At 40.3% G+C, this 24,391-nt stretch overlaps 1 protein-coding gene across 2 annotated transcripts; it reads right to left on the bottom strand.

Annotated features, from left to right (window-relative positions):
- Window positions 1–3,812: 3,812 nt before the first annotated feature.
- On the bottom strand, window positions 3,813–21,701 carry ap1m1 (adaptor related protein complex 1 subunit mu 1). Of its 2 annotated transcripts, XM_084912461.1 has the most exons (12): window positions 21,505–21,701; window positions 20,577–20,733; window positions 20,408–20,475; window positions 20,182–20,312; window positions 17,167–17,314; window positions 16,858–16,984; window positions 16,322–16,464; window positions 14,036–14,107; window positions 12,437–12,595; window positions 12,028–12,153; window positions 5,043–5,118; window positions 3,813–4,628 (listed from the first exon to the last, which is right to left on the bottom strand). In XM_084912461.1, the coding sequence occupies exons 1-12, from the start codon at window positions 21,544–21,546 to the stop codon at window positions 4,606–4,608; spliced, it is 1,272 nt and encodes a 423-aa protein (XP_084768587.1). In that variant the 5' UTR covers window positions 21,547–21,701; the 3' UTR covers window positions 3,813–4,605. The 2 variants fall into 2 exon arrangements, with proteins under 2 accessions (XP_084768587.1, XP_084768588.1); XM_084912462.1 differs by lacking the exons at window positions 20,577–20,733; window positions 21,505–21,701 and having other exon boundaries at window positions 20,182–20,311; window positions 20,406–20,475.
- Window positions 21,702–24,391: the final 2,690 nt, after the last annotated feature.

Below are 24,391 nucleotides of genomic sequence, written 5' to 3' on the forward strand. Positions count from 1 at the left end.
CTCAAATTCCTGTAGTGAAATACCTTTTCTCCATTTACTGTCTCACACTGACTAATCAGCCCTTTGTATTTTATAACTGAAGGTGAGAGACTTTACTGGTGGTTACTGGGACACTTTTCATGCCTGAGAAAGGATTGTCCTCGTCTTGACGTCACGCGAGGATCAGAGTGCTCAAGTGACACAAGAGGGTTTCCCTCTGTTGCCAGGCACCGGGCTTCCGTGTGTGGATAAACACGGGTTTCCTCGTGGCACACCTGTGTTTGAAGTTGACACTGCCACGCTGTCAGACCTCTACCTGTTGCTTCATCACTCTTGAGTAACCACAGTTATTTTCCATTGCATGTAACAGTAGGGTATTTGCCATAAAATCAGTGTCAATAGTGTGACACTGGCATGGCAACCAAAAAACACTTGAGGGGAAAGGTGAAGTTTCATTTCAATCACATGTTGTTCTAATTATGCTATTATAGCAAGGCTTCATTTATGTGGTTTAGTCCCAGAGTTTTAAAAATGCCCTTATTTAAATAACAAGTGAAGATTTATTCACCTGTTCAAGTAAAATCTCATTATCCAAAGTATCAAAGTCAGATATGATGAAAGAAGTTAAAGATCATGCAGAGTGTTGCTGGGTTTAGTTTGTCTGTTTGTTAGCAGGATTTGCATGACACATTTACACCAGCTGATTAAAGTCCCAACTTTGAAGTGATTAACTTCTGGAGACGATCCCGGAATTTTTTTTTTATGATGCAACATTAAGGCTGGATGATTTGTCATGTCATATCTTCACATATACATACATGTACTCAAAAAAACATAACAAACAAATCTGGATCCAGAGATCTTGTCCAGAGGACACTGTAAACCTTGTTGGAAACATGCAGTCTTGGACTGCTCTTGTTTTAATAAATGTTTTGAAATGGTTTAGATCTACCAAATAAAGTACCAGAAATAAACATCTGCCATCACTTATGATCGCTTACATGTGCTCACTAATGTGTTTGTGATGAAGCTTTCATGAGCGCAGTGTAAATCATCCTTAAGAGCGATGGAAACCAGCTTAATCTGTAAATATAAACACTGTTTACATAAACTTTATTTTTAAAATGTATTTTTCTTTCTTTATCTTTTTTCTCTCAGCGGGTTTATAAATACTCACCTGAAAAACTCATATCAGTCTGTCTGACACCGACAACCATGATTCACTTAAATCACCTTAAATCTTCCCCATTCTGATACCGCTGCGTGATTGGCAGCAATTCAGTATTTGTGATATTTGCATTAATTAGCATTTGTATATAGAAGTTGTGATTAGATTCTCCTACGAACCGGCTCACTCAGTTTAGTTCTTGTGCTACGTACTGCCCAATTTGACCTCAGCGAGTCAGACTAAAACTGCTGCAAAATAAAATAATACAATTCTAAACAAGATCTACATAATAATAAAAAAAACCACCTTCAAATTTTTCACCTTTCAGTGTCAAAAAATGAAGCCGGTGTCAAGACTTACACATTTAATTCCTAGGATCTTTCAAAATAAAATCATGTCTCAGTGTTTCTACATAGTGAAAAATACTAAATCTGAGTAGAAATCTGTCAGCAAAACTTAAATTGTAAAAAATAAATGTGGAAAATTGTGGAAAAAGTTCTGGTAGCTCATTTCCCAGACTTTCCTGTAACTATAAAGCAGAACGTTTTTGTTAACTTTAAAAGAAAATGTCCTTTTTAAACAACACAAAAAACTGATGATCAATTGCAAAAAACAAAACAAAAAATAATAATAATAATCAAAAAAACAACAACCCTGAATTGCGTTTGTTGGTAGTGAAAAAACAGAAACTTTTCTGAAAGTAAAACTCCAAAAAGTATGCCCTCAACATTTTCTTTTTTCTGTGTAATGGACCAGATTGAAGTCTCTGCAGGGCCATTTCTGGCCCCCGGGCCTTACGTTTGACGCCCCGCTACATGTATTACAGTTTGCAGATTACAATTAATCCACAATACCGCAACACACCCTGACAGATGACTTTTGTACTAAATAAACTAGCAGTTTAATTGTCATACACTTGCCTGCCATCACGCCAGTGACAGCGATGCATTGTATTAAACAATTAGAAGTATTTATGAGTTTGCAAGCTGCACAATCAGTTATAATCTACCACTTGGCAGCTTGTTTGACACCTCTGAGTTTTCTTCTGTCTTTTTTTTATTTGTGAATGTATTTATTTTTAACATTTTACATGCATGTACTGAGTCTCAATATTCCACTTTCTACAAATTTGCTTTTTCAGAATTCCATGAAGTGACACATTTTTAAATATAAATGAGGAAGCTTTGAGTTTGAGGAACATATTTTTATAACTCTGCGGTCAAACTTAGAGAAGAGTGCATGTTTGCATTAAATATTTGTGAACATGTGAGGGTATGCTTTTTTTTAAATTTTTTGCAGCAACCAAACCTTCTGCAAGCAATCTTGCAACATGAGGTTATGTCAGGACTCTCTTCTGACTCGTCTCAGGCTGAATTTGCCTAATGAATGTGCCCTTCTCATCATGTGCCAAACGCTACTTTCACATGCACTGCCAAGTATCGCAGAAACTGTTCCCCAGTGAGTGAGAGTCAACCGTGAGTGTATTTTACCAACGGCTGTGCTGCAGCGATGTCATGACCTGGACTAAGAGGTGCTTAAATTATTAAGAAAGTACGTGCTGAAATAATTCCGGAACGAATAAACAGACCATCATGGAAAAATCTGTAGAACGCAGTTGTGAAACAACTCTAGACAGAGGTGGAGATAGCGAAGATAAAATTTATCTGATCTGAGAAGGTGTAATTACCAGTAACATACCTGCCATTCAGGTCAGTGCTGCTGTATACAAATGCAGCTACATGCTTTCTGCAAAAATATCAAGTGAGCTGACAAAGAAAACACCTAAATAAAGATGTATATCAGACAAATATAAGGGTGTTACATATAGAAAACAAAGCTCAAAGTCGAGATGCATTTTAACATATAAGATGTTATCTTGTGTTCTTGCAACTAAACGTCTGGAGGATGGAAAAAAACAGAGCGCTGGAGATAAGCTTGTATTTATAGTTTCACACGGGTGAACATTACACTTCATCTTGATAATTTCTTTAAAAAATGAAAGTTAAAAAAACATTTCTGTCGGTGGATAATGATTCAGGTTTGTTCCCAGACTGTGAACACCTGCTGCGTAGGTGTTTCTCAAAAACAGGTGCCTCGAAAGAAAAATAAAGACAACTGGAATCTAAATGATAAAATCAAGTCTGGCCATGTTGCAGGTAATGTGGTCACTGCAACCCTCAGCACCTGCTCAGAGTGACTCACATGAATTAGGAGTATCACAGTCCCCTTACAAGACAAACTTAAGCAGTGACCTCATGCCGCACCACTGCAGCTTGGCTTGGCGTGAACAATAAGTAGTCTGTGCCGGTCCATTCTACATTTCTCTTGAGTATGTCTGCGATCGCTGACCACAGTTTGAGTCACATCCTTTCCAGCTCTCCTGCTTGTTTACGGAGTGCTTGCACTGAGTTGCCTATGATATCATGGCGGCAGGGGTATTAAGAGGCGCACTGTTTGAAAAGATCTACAGGACCAGGGTGGAAAGAACCATCCAGAGTTAGCTACAACCACAGGTCTGATACAGGAAACCCCCTCGCCAAAGTTTTCCCTCAATTCAGCAATCCTCACTACTCTGCACGACAGGTGTTTGCATGTGACACTACGACAGCTCGCTGTGATGATCGCAGTGATGTTATATACAAAATGACGCAAGCACACCATGGAACATTTTTCTCTAAATAGACATTTAATGGTTTAAAAGCGTGTAGGTACAGACAGAGGAAAGAAAAACAGCTGCTGGGGTGGGACGTAGGGATTTCTAATTGTGTACCATGCAACCGAACCTTACCGCATTTAAATTTTTTTTTTTTTTTTTGGGGGGGGGGGGGGGGGGCAAACGGACCAACTAACAGCACAACAGCAAAGCGGGAAATCAACACTCTGGCACGTATCAATGGCATCACATGGAGAAGATGATACAAAACATGTTTTCAATTTACAGTTTGTTTCAACTAATAACACTGATCGTTAACATATAATAAAATATATACACATCGTCAACAAAAAGGAATTGTGGCAGAACAAAGCAGCTTCATACAAAAAACTTTTCAGGCTGACTGAGTGGGATGTTGACCTGTGTGTAGCTGATTACAGTAACGTTAAATTGGAAATGTAACACTTGGTTGTTGTTTTTTAACAAATCTGACCCACTGTGATAGATTGTGCACGACTCTTCGCTGCATCGGGTGATGTAAACACTCCTCCTGCTATACTTGACCTTCGTATCGGGAGCCACACTGCAGTGAAACAATCAATTTCGAACCTTGCCTATCTGAAGGCTCCGTCTAAGATTTGCATTGATCGTAAACAAATGTAACATCAACAAATACAAAACTAAACTAAAAGGAGATACTGGCAATCCTCCGCTGTTACGACTGCCACCTGCCATTGATAGCACATTAGCGGCTCGACTCCACCCCGTCTGACTTCCACCTGCCCACTGCCGGCTGAGGCGCTGCCTACTGAGTCCGGAGCTGGTAATCTGGGAAGGAAATGAACAGGACTTAATCAAATGGGGGGGAAAAAAAGAAGAGGGAATCTGAGAGAAATCAAGTGGAGGCAGCTGATGCTTTCCACCCAGAATGAATGGAATATGGAGGAAATGAGATGAGGATGTTTAGCAATTACTGGCAACATTAGCAAAAAGACCAACATGTGCAACCTTGGTAATCTCAGTGTGAAGATCGGGGAAGCTCGACAAAGAAAGTTCACTTTCTCACATTTTGCAGGACGTTGCCACATTGCCTCGTGTACTACAGCGTATCCCCTTTTCATAGAACTGCATCGGTGCAAGGTCAGTTCCCACCGCATTGCACTGCATTGCCTAACTGTTGCCTAATACCTGCACATATGGGCACTCAGTATCTCATAACAGCACCAGTGTGAAGTGACCTACCTCCGTTTTGGGTGATGTAGCGCACCCACGGCAGGGCCTGATATCCACTCTTCTCAATGATCTTGAGGTAACGCACCTATGAGGAAGAAAAAAGAAAAAGCAGCTGATATAAACATGGTTGAAATTTAAAATAAAAAAAGATAAAGATGGAGGGGTCAATAAGTCATGTCTAACAGAATCTCAGATACGGTGTTAAAGTTCTAGAGTAATGTGCTATTCTAGAGTATATTCAATGAATCATTTCCTCATAAAATTATTTGAGATATTCAAAAATACTTTTACGTTTATCATCTAACCTGCACTCGGGCATCTAACCACTGGCTACCATCCCAGTATGAACCTGGTAAGGACAAGCTACATATTTCATGCAGACAAAACAAAAATCACACCTACAGGAAACTGACAGCTGACACTTCACCTAAGATACAAGCCTGTGAACTCTACAAAGAATGATAGCACCCAGAGGAAGTGAGTGCATTGAAAAGAAAAAAAAAAAAGACAAAACAATGTAAACTGCCTGCTTGATTTCTAACCGAGGTGCACCCTGGACAGGTTGCCGGTCGCAGGAGACCGACCCTGAGAGAAAGACACTCATTCACACTCGAGTTCACACCCAGTGTCAGTTCAATTCTAAGTGCTAACCGCTGCACCACCACACCGCCCTATTCTAAAGATGTGGTTTTATTTCCACCCAACATGCACTTATTGTTCCATTTGCTGTTTTTATAAAACTGCAACGTATGTTTATTTCTCGAATCTTGAGAAATAAGCAGTTATTTCTCATAACAGCTGCACTACTTTGTTGCTCACTGGGCTTCTTGAAGAAGCATATTTAAGAGTTTAATGGCAAAGCTAAAGGTCTCAGAAACATACAAAACATATACATGTATAATTCTTTTACTGAATGCATTTTTTTTTTTTTTTTACCCACAATGATAATTGGCATTTTCTCCAACTGCTTTCTGCATAATAGCAAGTTACCAAGCACCCGTTGCCTCTCTAAGCAGCAGGTTGATAAGCGCTCAGCAGTCGAGAGATATGCTTTTGAGGCCGTGGTGAGCTGTGAGTTGTAGTAAAAGTTTTGTTGTTGATGAGGAAGCTGTAGTATGAGTCACACAGAAGAGGGAAGCGACTACAGAACAGCTTTCAAGGGAGACACAAAAATAATTTACATAGCTGTATTTTTGTAAGTCCTGGGAGCAAAAAAAAAAAAGAAAAAAAAGGGGGAAAAATTCCACATCAGCACTATTGAGATACAACTTTCACAAGTCATTAACTGATATTTCACCAACCCAGTGTTACCACAGAGTTGATTTTCGAGAAGAGAGGCTAAAAATATCACTTCGTCTTCACTATATGTCCATCTTTGATTGCACACATGTTTTTTCCCTGGACAGGTGTGGGAAATGACACTGGCACAGTGTGTGTGTGAAAAGTTTTATTAAATGCTGAAATAGTTCACTTCACTTATCTGAATAATATCACAACAACATACCACAATGCAAGCAGAATTTCATGGTAATTACATGGTAAATACTGTGTAATTGGCACATCTAACACACAAAAAACAATATGCGGTGTCATAATTTGCAGGGATGAGGCGCAAAGCCATCTTAAAGCTGACATGACCCCCGCTCTGGGAGACGTCACCATGTCATGTCTCTATCATGCCAGTTCCCAGCTAGGAGCCGGATATATGGCGCAGGAATTTGCGGGTCAAGTGGTGGCAGGGCTCTGGTGAGGCCTCGGTACCGGCCGCCTTGTTATTACCTTCCAGTACACAGTGAGGTCAGAGCGAGAGAGCGCCGTGGTCACCAGAGACATGACGACAAGCGCATAGACGTGGGATCACCGAGTCTGCCGGCACAGCACTTCTCCTCGAACGCTGCAGCCAAACATGCAGTCGGCCTGACCGTGGGTACGCAGTCAGCAAAACGGCACCAAAAGCCATCCTCCGCAAAATATCATTATGGCTTGTAAGATGAGAAGGGGAAAGGAGGATGTTTGTTGTATCTAGTTTGGTAAGTACAGACTGCATGTGTGGTCTGCACTTATCAGGCTTTTGGTAGAAGTTATGGCTCAGAAACCATCTGCCAGCATGTTTGGGTTCCTTCGACTTCACCTAAAGAAGCACAATTTGAAAATATTACAGCAGCTCTGCTCTCACTGCCACTCAGCCAAAGTGTGGGGTTGCGCCATTTTCTAGTTAAGTTTATAAGGTGGAGTTACGTGCATCACACACACTTCACATGTGCGCTTCCCTACACTTAGTGGTAGAGTTAAGAGGAACTTTCTCATGCTTTGATATTTACATGTGTCTAATTAAGATTCACGGCCTCTTCTCACACGTAGAGAGTGGCGTTACTGGCAGCATTTGGGTCTGAGACCCAGTCTGCCGTTGCCCTGTAATAAGGGAAAGGTTACAGGCTTGAAACAAGAGTTTGATGGGAATATGGCTCTTAATAGGTTCCCTCTAAAATAGTGGGTGCACCACGGTGTCAATGCAAACGTGGGGACGTTTCTCAAGCTTCTGGTCTCACAATCAAAGCTCTGTACTTTGAAGACCTTTCAATCACTGATTCTAACACTTTGTTTATATGTTCTAAACATGTGCAGAGCAGTTCATTGCATTACTAAATTTAAAACGAGTCTTTATAACTTCTCAAATTCGACTACAACTTCCTTTTTCTCTCAATATTACAAATCAACCAAACTGTAAAGTACAAAATGTTTTTTGAGTGATCATCTGAACCGTCTGATAAAACGCTGCAAGCAGCCCCACCTTGCAGGCAAACTTAATGAATCGGTTGAAGCTCAATGTGCAACCTGCAGCGCTCAGCTGAAGTACGTTAGGTGTAAAAATCCCTGGGGTGCTTTGTGGCTTTCAGATTCAAACCTTTTCAGGTGGCTTCCTTCCAGGAAGTTACAAATTAAGCCGAGAAAGAAAAAAACGATCTTGACATTTGTTCACGGTGGAGTTTCATAGATAATCAAGTTTTTTGAGTTGTGGTTTAGCGCTACATAGTTTTGCAAACACAATTATGTAAAATGAACACCTCAGATGCCTTTGCAGGTTTTGCAAAATCCAAAGAGAAAAACTGAATACTGCCCTGCAATTAAAAGTTTACTGATCACCATCAGCACGATCTTTTTAATTCCAGGATTATACCTGCAATATTTCAAAACATCCACCCCATCGCGCCAATGTCTGCCACTTATCTGGATCCAGCTATCTAAGCAGAGCCAACTCTCCCCAGCCACCCAGAGAGACATAATCTCTCCAGCATGTCATGCGGTCTCCTAGCAGTTAGGGAAGCCCCTAATACTTCAACTCAGAGGCCTCCAGATGGCATACCAAGCAGATGACTGGAACACCTTAACTGGCTCCTTTCAATGTGGATGATCAGTGTTTGACTCACACTCTCTCCCAGTTATCAGAGTTTCTCGCTCCATCTCCAAGCGTGAGCACAGACACTCTACAGAGGAACCTCATTTCTGCTGTTTGTGTTTGTGATCTCATTCTTTTGGTCATTACCCAAACTTGTGGCCATACGTGAAGTTAGAAACATAAACTGATCAGTTCAGCCACATCTTTGAGCACTCTGTGCACCACAACAGTACGTCATATCGCTTTACTCCCCACAGATCCTGGATTAATCTCCCACTCCACTCTCTCCGCACTAGCGATCGAGACCACGACATGCTTCAGCTCCTCCGTCTGACTTTAAATGCAATAAACAAATGTAAAGAAAATAAGAGGCGGTGGATATGGACCACTTTATTCTCATCACTAGGCACAATTTCACTTCTGCAGGGTGTGTACAGATTAAAGTGATGAGAAAACACTTTTTTTCTGAGTGTGTTTCAGTCACCAAAGGTCACCAGTGTTTGAAGAAAACCACAAAAAAGAGGATTCATCTCCTACACTGATGCGCTATTCCACCGAAACAAAGAATATACAAACTGCAACTACAAATATCGTACTAAACATCACAGTTTAAATGTTGTTTCTTACAGATGATGTCAGTTTTTAATGTAGGAAAAACACTTCAACCCATCGCTGTGCAAAGCCGCCTGTGTTACTGCACTAATTCATACATTTGCTCTTATACCAGCATCTGTTCATTTATGACCAAACAGTAATTTAAAGGAAGGAACGAATGGGGGATTATTTCTTTCAGCTACCTAATTGCCACAGAAAACGTCAAGCATTCTTATACTGCCAAAAAGCAACCCAATTACAACTATCATGCATTTCAATTAAGTTGAGCGTCTTGTTTCCGAGTGGGCTGCATAATATCCGTAGAATTTAATAAAGTTTTATCGAGAACCATAGGAAATGTGGAGACGCTGGAAAATATGACCTTTTAGCTCTTTTAATGGGAGCCACAGAGAAAACAGTAATAAAAGTTCAGACGTAATTGAAATTGTGTTAGCAGCAGAGAGGAGTCTCCAGCAGTCTCAAAGAGTCAACTATAAGTTGATGATACAGCTTATTGGTAAGACTACACTTGTGGTTTTAAAGTATTTTCTGAAGAAGGACGTTTACATACGCGCCAATGCTTTGAGTTATAACTGACGCTACAGATTTTGCGACAGCATTTCCTTGACTTACGTGTAACAAAAGACACACGCAGGGTTAATTATGTAACCGTCGTAGGTATATTACTTCCTTAATATACCTACGAGAGATTCGCCATGCCCTTCCCCACACAAGACTGTAAAAGCGATGAAACAGACACGTTCAGATGATTTCAGGTTCACGTGAAGGAGTGCATGTGTGAAGTGTCCAGACATGTACTGATGTCTGTGAAGGAATCAAGCCAGAGTGAGTAAGTGTGTTTGTGTTTGGCTGCCAGAGCTGGTTCTGGTGCAGCAGTGGCAGCAGATGAGTTCAGGTATGGATGTTCACACGCTTCACACGTGCTTTCCTTCCATCATTGTCCCACACTTCAGATTTGTAATACATTAAGTTTCGAAAACCGTAAAAAAATATATACATTTCCGCCTTCAGTTCTCAGATCCTACATGGACATACCCCACCCTCACTGGGTGAGTTCAATATTCATGTTAAAACTGAATATTAGTGAACAGGTGTTATTAGCTGCCTTCAGCTCATTTAAAAGTCACCTCAAGTGACGGCTAAGAACAACCAGACCTGTGATCGTTAATTTTTTTGTGCGTTATATTTGATTCTGTACCCTTTTATATGTATGTCCTGTGGGGGCTTGTTTTATTCTACTGTGGATTTTCATGTTGTAATTTCATGTTTAATGGTACATTGTCTGATGTTGTGTTATTGTTTTTATCTGACCTGCTGTTAAATAAATACATTCAAAACCGATTTTTAACCCGGTGACAGTTTAGATCTTTATGCTCTCTTCGTGATACAGTGGTACCTCGTTTATCGCGGGAGTTCAAACCTTCGTAGAAAAATAAGCCCAGTACTATAGAATGAAACCAAAGATCAAACCCTGTTTTCAGGTCCAGAACATGGGAATAGAGCAGCTGCGAGAGAATTCAACATTAATGAATCAATGGTACGGAAGTAGAGGAAGCAAGAAGAATGAGTTGAGTAACGTTTGACTTATCTGTTTTGTTTTGCTTAATGCGCCTTATAATCCGGTGCACCTTATGGTCTGAAATATACGGTAACTTCTACCTTCTGCAGCTACCGCAGGCGTCTTTGATGGTGCAAAACGTTTCATCGACATTGTTGTGTTTGTTGGGAGAAAACTTACAAACATACAGTACAGCACTTCAGAGTCTCACTGCTAGCGATCGCAGATTTATGTAAATTTGACAAGCTGAACGCATTCTGTACTGTATAGGAGACACGGCACGAGATTGATTGACAATAGTCTACAGCCAATCAGGACGCAGAAAACAATGTGCTGTAAAAAGGCGAAACCGCGTTATAGTGAGGGACCACTGTATATGCCAATGACTAATGTACAGAATGACAGTCATAATGAAATGTTGAGGAAAGAGAAACGGACAGCCTGACAAACAACCTGAAAACAGCATAAAATAAGCAAAATGTGTGTGTGTGTGTTTTCTTTTCCTAAGACAGTTAGGCAGTGGCATTGATGTCTGGCCCAACATTCTTTAAAAAACAGCTTTTACAATGTCAAGTTTAAACATCTGACCCCTAAGAGTATCCCTAAGGATATTTCAGGAGCTCTTGCTTTAGATAAAAAGTACAACGCTAAATTACCTGTGGCTGGTGTAAAACTGAGGTATAATTGTGCAAATGTACCTGCGGAAACACTGTTATTTTCATTGGAGGCCATAATATGATATTTTCAAATGAAGTTTGTCAAGTCGCCATTGTTTCCTCACATCAAGACATGGGAAAACGCTACACATATAATCACAGGACAACTGTGATTATACAGTATGAGCAGAGTGCATGTGTGTAAGTCTGCGGCGAGCAAGAGATTTCATTTAAACATGGAGCAGAAATGAAGCCTAAACATTAGCTTCTGTCTCAGTTTCAGGTCAAAGGCAATCAAAATCCAATGAATCTACTCACCTGCTAACAAGACTGACATTTTATATCATTGTGATTAACAGAAAAGCAGAGGGCCAAGTTCAACTTGATGAGCAGTTGCCGTCTGGTTGGCTCAATGCTAGAAATTTCTTAACCACACAGGGAAGCTGACTGTTTAGCAGTGCTCCCTTACTGCCCCCTCTGGCTAAAAACAGGACCGACGTGGATTGTTTGAATTCCAGCTGTGGAAACAGGGACAGCTGTGTGATGTTGCTACATACCAAGAATTCTAAACCCAAAATAATAATCAAAACCGCAGGTGTAAATAAGCAGCATTTGGTTCAGCATGCTTACAGACAGTATGTCACAAAGGGATGATGAATACATTTTTACTGTATGAACAGAGACAGTGTTTGTTTTTTGTTTAACAGCTTGTTGTTTGCTTAGGGTTGACAAGTTATTTGAGAAACCGCCACTCGACGGAGATCATACCTGGATGCCTGAGGTAGTGAAGTATGGGATCTCAAACTTGACACTGATTGGTGGTTTCCCCTCCTTATCTTCAGCCTCTACGCTCGGGAGGCCGAAGTGGGCTCGCATCAAATACTCCTTTCCACCCTGTGAGAAGTTGCAACACAAGCTTTTTAATAAAAGACGAAAACAAACTATAAATCTACTGTGTTTCAGCTTGTAAAAGGAAAACCAGATTGTATAAAGGCCCACAGCTGCTCCCCGTTGTTTTGGAGAAGTATAATTACAATCTGCATGTTTTTATTAACAATAAAAACCAGAATTGTGTAGCTTTATAACATAAGCAAACTACCATCCAAAACCCTAGAGTAATATTACACAATTTCTGCAACCGTATGTATGAAGCTCGTGAGTCACAGTTTCTGCTCACAGGGAAAGACTTGATTGACCAGACGATCTCACTGTTCTCAGGCACCCACTTCACACTGCCCACTGTGGTCTTGAATTTGGGTGAATCAGCGTCCGTTGGCACGGGAATGTGAATCTCCACGTTGTTGGCTGTGGAACGCCTCTTGAACTGACTCTTTGCCTAAGAACCAAAACAAGCAGGTCAAGTCTAACACGCTGCTCTGCCTAAACAGGGTATTGACTATGTGCACGAGACAATGCTAACTTCCTGGTTTGAGCCCGGATGTGGGGTTGTGCATTTCCGGTAGCTTTACTTTGCGGTCAATCGCTACTGCGAAGATATACTCCAAAATCATGTCCAAAACTCGAAAACGGAAAGATTGCGTTAAGTTACAAAGAGCAGAAGGTGGGAACACTCACCGCTGTTGTGTCATAAAAAAATCTAATGATCAATTTTGACGTTTAAAGCGTTTAGATCGATCACTTGTTTACATCACTCAACACAAGCAGAACTGCATTACTGCATGCAGAAGACACATCGTCCACATTCAGAAGCACATCTCTGTATAGTGACTGGTCTTATGATTTAAACAGGCAAATGTTCAGCATTCAAACTACAGGTGAAGAATAGTCAAACCAGATGTTTCCCATTATGTCGATATCAGCTAGTCAAGTACACACCTACACAGCATGTTAACAAACCGTGAAAAAAGCCACACAAAAAATGAATGATTGCTGGTAACGGTTTCTATACATTAGTATTTACGAAGGGTATGTTGTGACTTACCTTCAAAATTACAGCGGTCCCTCGCTATAACGCGGTTCACCTTTCACCTCGCTGTTTCGCGGATTTTTTAGTGCAAGTTTTCATGCTTTTTTTTTACGTCACATTGTGTCCTGCGTCCTGATCGCTGCAGACGATCTCCTCCGTGATGTCTCTCCTGTACAGTACAGAATCGCTGCATCGATCGCTAGCAGTGTGACTGCAGTACTGTATGTCCACGAAACGTTTTGCACCGTCAAAAAATAAAATTGGCTACTTGATTTCACCTATCGCTGGTTATTTTTAGAACATAACACCCGCGATAAACGAGGGACAGCTGAGAAATATAACATTTGAATCCCTTTTCTCTTTTGCTCTGAGGCACGGGGGAAAAATATCGACAAGTCGATGAACATCATTTACAGATATATTGGGTAAATGCCCAAGACATCTATAGAAATGTAAATCGCCGCTTGATTCATTCATTTGCTTAACTTGTTTTGGACCGTAAACCAGGCGCGAATAGGACACCGGAAACAAAGCTCCCCACAGGAGTTTCCGCACCAGAAGTAGCATATGCTAACGTGCACATAGTCAATTAAAACAAGGCTTAATTTAATGCGCATTTAAAACCTTAATAGTCAGGGTTACCACGCATGACAACATGATACAGAACATAAACAGCCTGATCATAATTGCTGTATGCTTTGCCTGACTGAACATATAGAAGCTTAAGCCAGGCTGAGCTCCAATCATTTGTAACTCCACTTTAATTTTTCTTTAAAAGAATGACAGCAATAACAGTTCAGCTACACATGACGCTGGCAACTAAATGTACCCACTGAAAAAGCTTCCAACCTTAATCATGTACTCAATCCGACTGTGAGAGTGCTTCTCGATAACAGACTCAATCCAGATCAGGGGCTTCACCTGAAACAGAAAAACCACATCGATTTTAAGTGCACAAATGTCGAACGCACCACTTTAAATAACACATGACTTAGTCGCCACCCAGAGGGCAGCAGGTGTTACTACAGCAACCGAATATAAGTCATTTTGAGACTAGCTCGTACATTTATTTTGTTTCTACAGCAACCAGCAAAAGATACTCATATACTCATGCTGCAGTGGTGTCGGCTGTATTGTGTGAAATCTTGTAAAGGAAAATTAGGGAGAAACAGAGATTGCTCAAAACTTTGGAGTGACTTTGCAATCTGCGTTATTATGTAACTGCTTCTTGGTATATCCTTTTAAAATAGACGGTTACATCATCAAGTTACAAGAGACTGAACTTTAATCATGTTTGATCAACTTTAATGTTTCCTTTGTATTTTTGTACCTTACGATATAAAGCGCTTCAAGGCAACTGTTGTTGTGATTTGGCTCTATATAAATAATCTTTATTTATGAACGACGCCCAGCAAGCACAGATCTGGATTTAAAATGAACAGATTTGTATTTTTTGTCCACACGCAGACAGCCTTCGTGCTTAATCTGAGGCACATGCTATGGTATAGAAGCAGGTATAATATGGAAAAACCAAAGTATAAAAGAAACCATCCTTCAAACAGTTTTTACACGTACACGGTAAAGGGCTTAAAGGGCATAAAATAAAATACAGACAATTTAAAAAGTATTAAAAGGCTTAGCTGAGTAATATAACCAAGAAAAATTGCTTCTTAGATTAACAATTTCAGTTCTGTGCGCTGCAGCTCCTTGTTAACTAAAACTGAAAGACTTCTGCTCAACTATACCACTTCCTTTCCGGCACGCTTACTGGTAAAACTGTTGTGAAACACTTATAGAAACCATGATCCCAGTTCAAACTGGCAGAACATTGTGAGTCTGCCTATAGATTACCATTTGACTCAACAAATGCAATTTATCAGTTCCTTTCATCGAAAAAAGTTTGTCATTTTAAACGTTTTTTGAGAGTAGAGGATGATGGTTGAGATCTTATCTGCTCTCTTTTTGTTTTTTGAGAGTGTTTTTTTCCCCTTCAGAAAAAAAGCACAGTTAAACACTATTCATAACACACGCCTATGTGTGACAACCACAGACCAAGTACTAAACCGTGTGGTTGTGTTTCACCTGTTTTCTTCTGTGGTTATCAAAAACATTGATAAACAGTCTAAGCTGTACTAGTCTAAGCTGCTGGCTCATGAATACAGGTGTATTTCTGTATACAAATAATTCTGCCACAAACCCCCCACCGTTGCTACCGCCCCGAAACAGCCTTCTCCCAAAGGAGTTCTATTCAAAATATTTTTAACCTGTTTTTTTTATATTAGTTCTGGTTCAAATTCACTTTACTTAAAATATCTATTTTAATCAAACCAGAAATAACAGAAAAACTCAAAGACTCGCATAACGTAAAGTATATGGGAAAATAAAGCAACACTTACTTAACTATAAGCAGACCAATTGCGTAGTTGCCCCCTACAGGCCCATTTTGGAAAGGAAAAGCCCAACATAAAACATTTTGAAATGGGTTTTTTTGTCCCCCAAAAAGAAGCAAGCAAACACTTTATCCTCTTAGGAATTAACAACACTCACTAAGGTGACATTAGGAGGCTTTATAGCAGAGGTTCTCATACATTTTCTGGAAAGCTTCCACTTCAGATGCAGAAAATGCTCCTTAATTTCTACCAAGCTGAATTTCAGTGTAATAATCGTCACAAAGCAGCATCAGCAGTAACAGTTTTACATAGAATCAAAAATCTGTTCATTCAAATTTAGTTTCACTACTTGGTCACCCACACTCCACCTGCAGTGGCTCTACTGCCCACCTGTAGGGCCTGCCCCACGGTTTATGAACCACTGCTTTAAAGGGTAAATCTAATTTGATTATTTCCACAAGTGGCTTCAGCTTAAATGATGAGATCTGATTTCAGTAGTGAATTCTATGCACGACCTCATTTGATTTGAAGCAGTAAGCAGATTCGCATGTTCACGTGTACACAGTCTTCATTCCAATCAGATTATCTGTCTGGATTCCTTTAATATACGCCCAATTTTTTCACTGTTACAGCAGTATGTATGTATGTTCACTGCATGTCTGTTTGCAGGTGTGTCAGACCCTTTCAGAGCCTTCCTCTGGTTTGGACTCCAACTACTCGACTTGTTCAGCCACATATTACTCACGTGAGTGTTGAGGCGGTAGGACATGAGCTCAAACTCTCCGTCGGGAGGAATGAAGGAGATAGTGCGGTCGTTCTCAAAGCGAGACAGACGGACACACTGGTGAAACTTGACATCCTCCAGCTCTACTGATTTACTCTTCCCTCCTGCAAATACAAGCATCAGAGGCGATTTAACGCGATTAACCAAATTAGCACGAATCAGGCACAGACTAAATAGTTGTTCTAATTAAAATGCGATTTTCCACATCGTACAGCAGGCTGTCAACCAATCAGAATCTCAGTGGCTTGGCCCAGTTCCTTCTGTCAATGTGTCAAAGTATCCTTGTGCAAGATACCGAACCCCGAGTTCCCTCCGATGCATCCATCAAAATGTGAGCGTGTGTGAACGTTAGATAAAAGCGCTTAGGTAAAGATACAAGAATGACAGAAAAGCACTGTCATCTGGTTATTTTTACATCTATTATTACATCAACTATTCATTTATTGCTCGAAAGCTTCAATGCTTTTTTTTTTCTTAGCAGCAAAGAAACAACTCACGTCCAGTGTTTTCAAACAGAACTTTGTCGTTCAGTCCGAGCCGTAACTCGGGCATTCCAGAAAGGAAGACGCGCATCTTTATGGAACCAACAATCTCGCTACGGAGAACATTGCCGTTGGCACTAACCTGAAAGACAGTCAATGAGTAAAGAGGAACAGATGAAAGCACATATTAGCGATCAAAGACCGTACGCACAAAACAGCAAGCTGGACAGTCGGAGTGCGCTGTGACGCACCGGGAGAGGAAGTTTACAAACACTCTGACCGGCATTCCTTATGCAACTCGGGCCTTCTAAAACAAGTTCCTACCAGGAGGTTCACTGACTCAATGACGTCCAGGAAGACCTCATTTTTCCTGTACTTGATACCCTCTGACCTCCAGGAGACAGCGTTGGTGACTGTGGCGGGGGGTCGCGGGGCCCCAGTGTCTAGCTTGTGGCCCTCCTGAGTTATGTATCTGAGAGACAAAAAAAATGTAAACAGGAGGAAAACCTGAGAAAAGGGGAAATTAACTGTCTGAGATGGCGAGTTCCCAGAAAACATCAAAGAAGAACAGAGATTGTCGATTTTATGAGGGAGGATTGTCTGACTTATTACTGTACTCATGTGGGGGAAATCCAGAGTTGGTTTGCTGCACGTCTACATCACTCACTTTTGAAAGACTAAACGGTCATTTACAGTCGTTTATGGTGATGACAGTAAGATCTTTTTGACTTGTAGGTATACAGAAATGACGGGACAATACCACAACAAGGGAAAACGCAAACCGTAAAAATCGGACAAAAATAAATAAAACAATCAAATATGCTTTTTAGCACAGTGATTTGCACTGATTGAAAACCTGAGAAAATGTCATCGGGAAAAAACGATCTCTGTTTAAGATCTACTGTTTTTTCTACTGAGGTTAGATGCACTTTATTGTTTGAGTGATTACAGTGTTTTTTATTCAGGAAACTTTGGGGCTGTTGGTTTTTTGTACTACAAAGGTCAATCACTTCTTAACAGGTTACATAGCCAGGGTAACTTGTGCTGCGAACCAAACCTGCCCCAAAACAGGTTATGTCTGAGATTAAAGACCAACCTGAGAAATCCCCACCTACTGACCAAGCCGGTCTCTGGAAATTAGCGTCAGCATTCCTTAAAGACCCCTTAGATTTCTGTGCACGTATAGCAGGAGCATCAAAAGTATTTGTTTTTTTCCTTACATGCCATTTTATTCCTTGATTTTTTCCCCCTATGATCCTAAAACTTGATACCCATTTGTAGGCATACGTAGGTCTAAGGCTATGTTTGAATTTCATTTTTGATTTTATTCACTGCTCGTTCTCAGCCAGCAGCTGAAAGGATAAAACTGTCTGTTAAACATTAATTTAATGAAATACTCAATTATAATCCACCAGATTCTCCTGCGTCATAATGACAAACATCCAGCTTTCAAATAGGATCAACTTTATTTATAAAGCAAATCTTGACCAAAGCGCTTAAAGGGCTCTAACATTCGCACGGTGCTTTTAATACTAATCTACTGTACAGTGGTTTTCCTCGCTCTCTCACACACACACACACACACCCACGGCTCTCGCTCAGTTAGCTTTGCAATAGCCTGCCGACGTGTCTGCAGCAGCTGTGTTACTTTCAGTCTGTATCATGTGCTTAACGTCTTTGCATTTTTCCCATAGTTACCTTTTATCTACCGTTATAGATTCCTCAGCCTCTCGTCACATGCTTCCAATAACGCCCGATTCATGTCAACACATAGGGGAAAGTCTGGCTTACTGAGCAAGTTGATAACTGGCTTCACATGACTGCTTATCACGATTGCTAATGTTACGGTAAGTGAATCCAGATAAGGAAGAGATAGCCTGGCTTTGTTGAACTCATTGTGTTCGAGGCCCAGTTGTTTATCAGCTACAGCTGTCTTAGTATGGTTAGCTCAAAAAACACCCTAAAGTTAATTTCCAATAATCTTGTCGTTTATTCAGGCAAGCTACGTGATTCAGCGATTAGCGCTGGTTCAGGCTCAGCTGGGCCCATTCTGTGTATGTTTTCTCTGAGTGCTCCAGAGACGTGCGGTATGATCTGGACAGGTCACCAGTCCATCACAGAGACATCCAACCATTCAAACTTACATTGACACCTTAAAGCCAATTCAGAATCACCAGTTAACCTAACAAGTTAACAACCTAACCTATGTCTTTTGGACTGTGGGAGGAAGGCTCCACACACGAGCCAGTCAGCAGGTGAACTGAAACCCAGAGCTTTCTCGTTAAACTGAAATAAACTGGTCTCAATAGCATTTTATTTTTGATTAACTTTGCAGCTGTACAGATCTCAGACCTACACTGTAAAGTGCAGCATTATATCATGGAGATTATTTTGTCTTTTATTACAAGCCCAATTCTAAAAGTTGGGATGCTGTGTAAAATATAAAACCCCCCAGAATGCAGCGATCTGCAAATCTCATAAACCCACATTTTATTCACAACACAACGTAGAAAACACACCAAAGGTTTAGCTCTGAGTGAATTTGATGGCAGCAATAAGTTGAAAAATAAAGTTGGGATGAGGCAACAAAAGTGTGGAAATTAAGTGGCACTAAAAAGAAATGTCTGAAGGAAAATTTTGCAACTAATGAGGTTAACCGGCTACATGATCAGGTATTAAAAGAATATCATAAAAACACAGAGCTCGTCTGACATCATCAAACTCAAAATTTTAATTTCAACCTTTTTTTTCTTAAGATTTTCACAGATTAAAGATTTGGTAAGAACCCAGATTTTCCTGTGAATAAAATCTGGGTTCATGAGATTTGAAAAAAATCACTTCTTACTATCTTATTTACATTTTACACAACATTTCAACTTTTGGTTAGCCCTCCCAATTGTAGGATTCAGGGGTATTTACTGGTATCAATGAAAGACTATTAATAAGTTTTCAGTCTTGGATGAGTACCTCAACCTGCTCTGTATACCTCATTGAAAACAGACCAGGTTCACGTTTAGAGAGTCTGCCATGTTGTATGGTTTCTAAAGAACTTTTTCGTAGCCACCACAACCTCTCCTACACACATTTAAAGGGTGAGCCCAAGGGTATTCATATGGTTGCGATCTGCAGTTTCACCACTAGATGGCAGTAATTTGCTTCTTATAACTGTTACAGTATGCTAGTAGCCCCATGACTTTGCTTTCAGAATAACTAAAATGTTATTTTACACATTTGAGTTTCTTTGGTGTAAGAACAAAAATGGACCCATGACCCTGAAAATCCAGCACTTATGAACCCTCATGTTACCCGCAGTGAGACAGCAGCTAAGAGGATACTCACTCTTGGAGAATTTTGCTGTCAGTGGTCTGAGGATAGCCAAAGTCCATCAGCTCATCCATGAGCTCATATATGATAACAAAGTTGTCTCTAATGCTCTCCTCCTCCAATTCTTTGAAATACTCTGAAAAAACCTAAAACAACACAAATAAACATGTTGCACTTGTAGCAAAAATATATGCATGTGTTATTGTTATTAACTAAAAGCTGACGAATAATTCAGTCATACCTGAACAATTTTGTACAAGAAAGAGAAAACCAGGGAGACGCTGGCATTTTTTTTGGATGTTGCAACCACTGATGTGACGTGTGTTAAGAAGAACTACTACAGGAGAGGGAGTAAGTACAACACGTGGACACCGTAAACGTTGATGTGTTTCAGGGATTAATAAGGATACAGTAGAGATTATTGTGTTTGATCCACATGAAACGGACGCCGCCATGAGCCAGAATTGGTGATAGCGTGCCCTCTTCCTCTTTGTCCATCAGAAGGGTCATGAAGTGCTCAATCTCTGACATGTCCACATCTCCCCGATAATTTCGGCACACCAAGACCTGAAAGAGAAAAACAGCACATGTGCAGCTTTCATTAATATCAGTAAGTCACTGTATTTTCACATTAAAGCTAAAAAAAAATGCGTTGCTGCCCAAAAAAAAAAAAAAGAAAAGAAAAGGCATGAGTATATTCACTGTATCTCAGAATGTATGTAAAGCCAGGGCAGTATATAGCAACAATATCATCCCCTATTAGAAACGCAACATTCATCATAACAACAGATATTTACATCTCCATATGTGCAGGCAATCTCCTTCACACGAAACACTTAAAGTTTTTTTTTATTTAAAAGGGATTCACGTGTTATTATTACACCTGCAAGGCTAAAGCAGAGACGTGGGTGGAAACTAAATACAGGTAAACCTGATACCTTAGGAATTTTTCATGCCCTTTATGTCTTTTTCACTTTTCCATTGATTTAGTCGGATTCAAAACCGACTGTTCGTGTAAATCACAAAGCATCATCACAAGCCCCCGGGCTGTAAATTCAGTGTACAACTCCCTGCTGCTAACAGCTGGTCCCCTGGCTGTTAGTCATCGGGTTACATTTTTATTCAACGCTATCGCCTGACATCACTCCAGGTGACATCTGTCATATAAATTGAAAATTGCTGACTTTTGTTACAAGGTAAACCCTCTAAATTGCAGTGTGAACCGCTGAAGATACGCTAGCTGCTCGCTGCAGACTGAGCCGCATTATAATCTGTAAAGCAAGAATGTGCTAGCTAGGCTAACCTTAGCTTAGCATCGCCCCTCCACTGTTACTTTACCTTTCCCTTCAAATCCAAGACGTACACGGCGCTCGCAGACATCTTGAACTTATTTACACGAGCCCAGCTAAGCTCGTTGTCAGTTGATAATGTTGGCGAAAACTAGTTCAGTGCTAAAAATCAAAGAACAGACTTCCATTCATAATACTGAAAAGAAGAACACAACCCTTCCCCTTTTCTTAACACTCTACATTCGCTTGTAGCGCCCCCTGTGGAATAGGAGGGAGCACTACAAGTCTCTGGCATCCTTTTTTTTAAAACAAAAAACATTTTATGGTTAAGTCAGTAAGACAGGAACTTAATTTAAATCATTATTAAATAATCTATATGGTAACAACAACAACAACAACAACAATAATAATAATAATAATAATAATGACCTTTAAAAACAGGGCTTATGCTTAATTATCTCACCCTTTTAAAATAATTATTAGTCTCTGAGGTAACCAAACAGCCTGCATATAAGCTGGGGTCATGATGGAGTGTAAACCAGTCTGGTGTGTAATCATGCCACTGATCATGCCACTTACTGTCATTGTTGTCATGTCCACATCCATGATAGAAACTGCTTCTCATGTCTTATCTCACTTTTGCTGACATGCTGTGAGATTCTTGATAGAATCTGAGAACACAACAAAAAGATCCGGAAGATTGAAACTGGCAAAGATGGCTAAATGCTGATTAGACATTTCCATGCAAACATGCCAGTATAAACATCTTAGCAATCTCATAGTTTCTGGTTTGTGTTATCCTGTATGCTGACACCAACTTTGCTTTAGTATTGTAGCTCCATCTTCTGGATTGATGTGTCACACATGTTTTACGATACATAATGATCACCACAAGATAGCACCGTTTTCAACTGTTTTAGTGTCCAACAGAATAAAGTGCAGCAGTGGGTCTTAATTAAATATGACAGCATCAAACAATTCAACATTTGATATATAATAAAATACATGTTTTCATATTTATTACTAGTAAGTTAACTTGTCGATTACTTTGAATAGTTTAGATTTCAGGGGTACACTGGTCAACACTGTTATCTCACAGCTTCAAATCTCCTGGTTATTCTGGGTCTTTCTGTGTGGAGGTTCCATATTCTACATTTGCAAAGACATGCATGTGAAGTTAGCTGGTGATTTTAAATTAGCTGTAGTTATGAAGGTGACAGTTGGCGGTTGTCTGTGTCAGGCCTGCAATGGAGTGGCATAGGCTCCAGGCCCCCCGTGACCCTGAGTCGCATAAGAGGTTTCAGTTTAATTTCAGGCACTCGTGTTGGAAGGTGACTGATTTGCATTTCCGCTTAATTTCAAAGATCTGATGACATCAAAATAGGAGTCAATACATGACACAACGAAAAGCTTTTATTTATAAACCATGACTTGTGCATAGGGTGCCTTTAGGGTCACTTTAAACCACACCAACTGTAAATTGTAAACTGTAAATTCTAATTGTAACTCTCAAGCGTATATTTATTTATTTTCTTCTCATTTGTATATCTATGTATTAGCTTGCTTTGCACTGATGTAACTGATGTAACTAAAGTTTACTTTGACTTTGACTTGACTTGTATCTTACTGTAGGGTGTAATCAGTGTTTACTATTTCTATGTGGATATTTGTCCATTTGACCATCTTCTGGAACTTCTCAAAAGCTTATCTGTCTTGGTTGGCTGATCTAATTAAACTACTGTATTGGTAAATACTCGGGTAACTGAAGTTGAGCTTTTCATTCAAGTGATTTATTTCTGTGCAAATCTTCACAGCCAGAAACTGATTTGAGCCGATCTTAAGTCTAGTCCCCTTAATGCAAATGATAATCCCACTAAATGCTGGTGTGCAAAATATAAATGGCATCCAAGCAACAAACTCTGACTTCCTCAGAGGTGAAACACAAGGAGAAGTCCTGCTGTTTAATATACAAAAAATAAAATGCTTATTAATGTGTCAGTGTGTCATAATTACACAAAGCTACTGCAGTGATATTGGAGGCATTACAGGCTTAGTGTTAAGATAACAGAAGCCTGAGAGCTTGTTCAAGTGTGCTAACCCAAACAAACACACTTGGCTAAATTTGCATTCCCAGGTAGTAGAGGTAGCTGAAGAGAAGAAAATATAAAAAAAAATGCATTGTGGGTGAAAATAAAGCTGTACACAGTCCCACTTTCTACTGGTTTTGCACCTCTGCCTTTGGTATGAAAAGAATCTCAGCTGTGGGTTTGAGCAACACGACTGTCATCCTAATGCAAATGATCATCGTACTAATTACAACAGCTGATCAAAGGAGCTTGCAAAAAAAAGCGTCTGGACTTCTTTAAGTTTACTTGAAGACGTTTCACCTCTCATCCGAGAAGCTTCTTCAGTTCTAAGGTCAAATGGGGGAGAGTCCCAGATATAAACCTAGTGGGAGTATCCCCCCACAGAGGGACAAAAGGACCCCCTGATGATCCTCTAATCGCCTGAGCCAAGGTGTGAAACTGGGTGTGGGTCCCAATCAGCCAGAGTTTCGGGTGTGTTCATTGTGAAACCTGGCCCCACCTTATCATGCGAATTCCTGAGGTCAGATGGCGCAGGATGTGAGTGGGCGTTAAGGCGTCTGGGAAGGGATCTCAAAACTGGATTATAGATGGCAGAGAGTTGGTGTCGTAAACCCCCGCCTCTGTTCAAAGATGGTCGCTCACAGTGGACATAGATGGCTTCTTTCACTCCTCTTTCAAACCATCTGTCCTCTCTGTCCAAAATGTGAACATTGGCATCCTCGAAAGAGTGTCCTTTATCCTTAAGATGCAGATGGACTGCTGAGTCTTGTCCTGTGGAGGTGGCTCTTCTGTGTTGTGCCATGCGCTTGTGAAGTGGCTGTTTGGTCTCTCCAATGTAGAGGTCTGGGC

Source organism: Perissodus microlepis, chromosome 18 (genome assembly GCF_051167445.1).
Source record: "Perissodus microlepis isolate ML-2025 ecotype Zambia chromosome 18, ASM5116744v1, whole genome shotgun sequence".
Lineage (NCBI taxonomy): Eukaryota > Metazoa > Chordata > Actinopteri > Cichliformes > Cichlidae > Perissodus > Perissodus microlepis.

Coding starts and splice junctions, on each gene's coding strand:
- ap1m1 (XM_084912461.1), bottom strand. CDS start 21,546: ATGTCTGCGAGCGCCGTGTACGTCTTGGATTTGAAGGGAAAG. Junction 20,476..20,576: donor CAAACACAATAATCTCTACT/GTATCCTTATTA, acceptor ACGTCACATCAG/TGGTTGCAACATCCAAAAAA. Junction 17,315..20,181: donor GACAGCAAAATTCTCCAAGA/GTGAGTATCCTC, acceptor TTTGTCTCTCAG/ATACATAACTCAGGAGGGCC.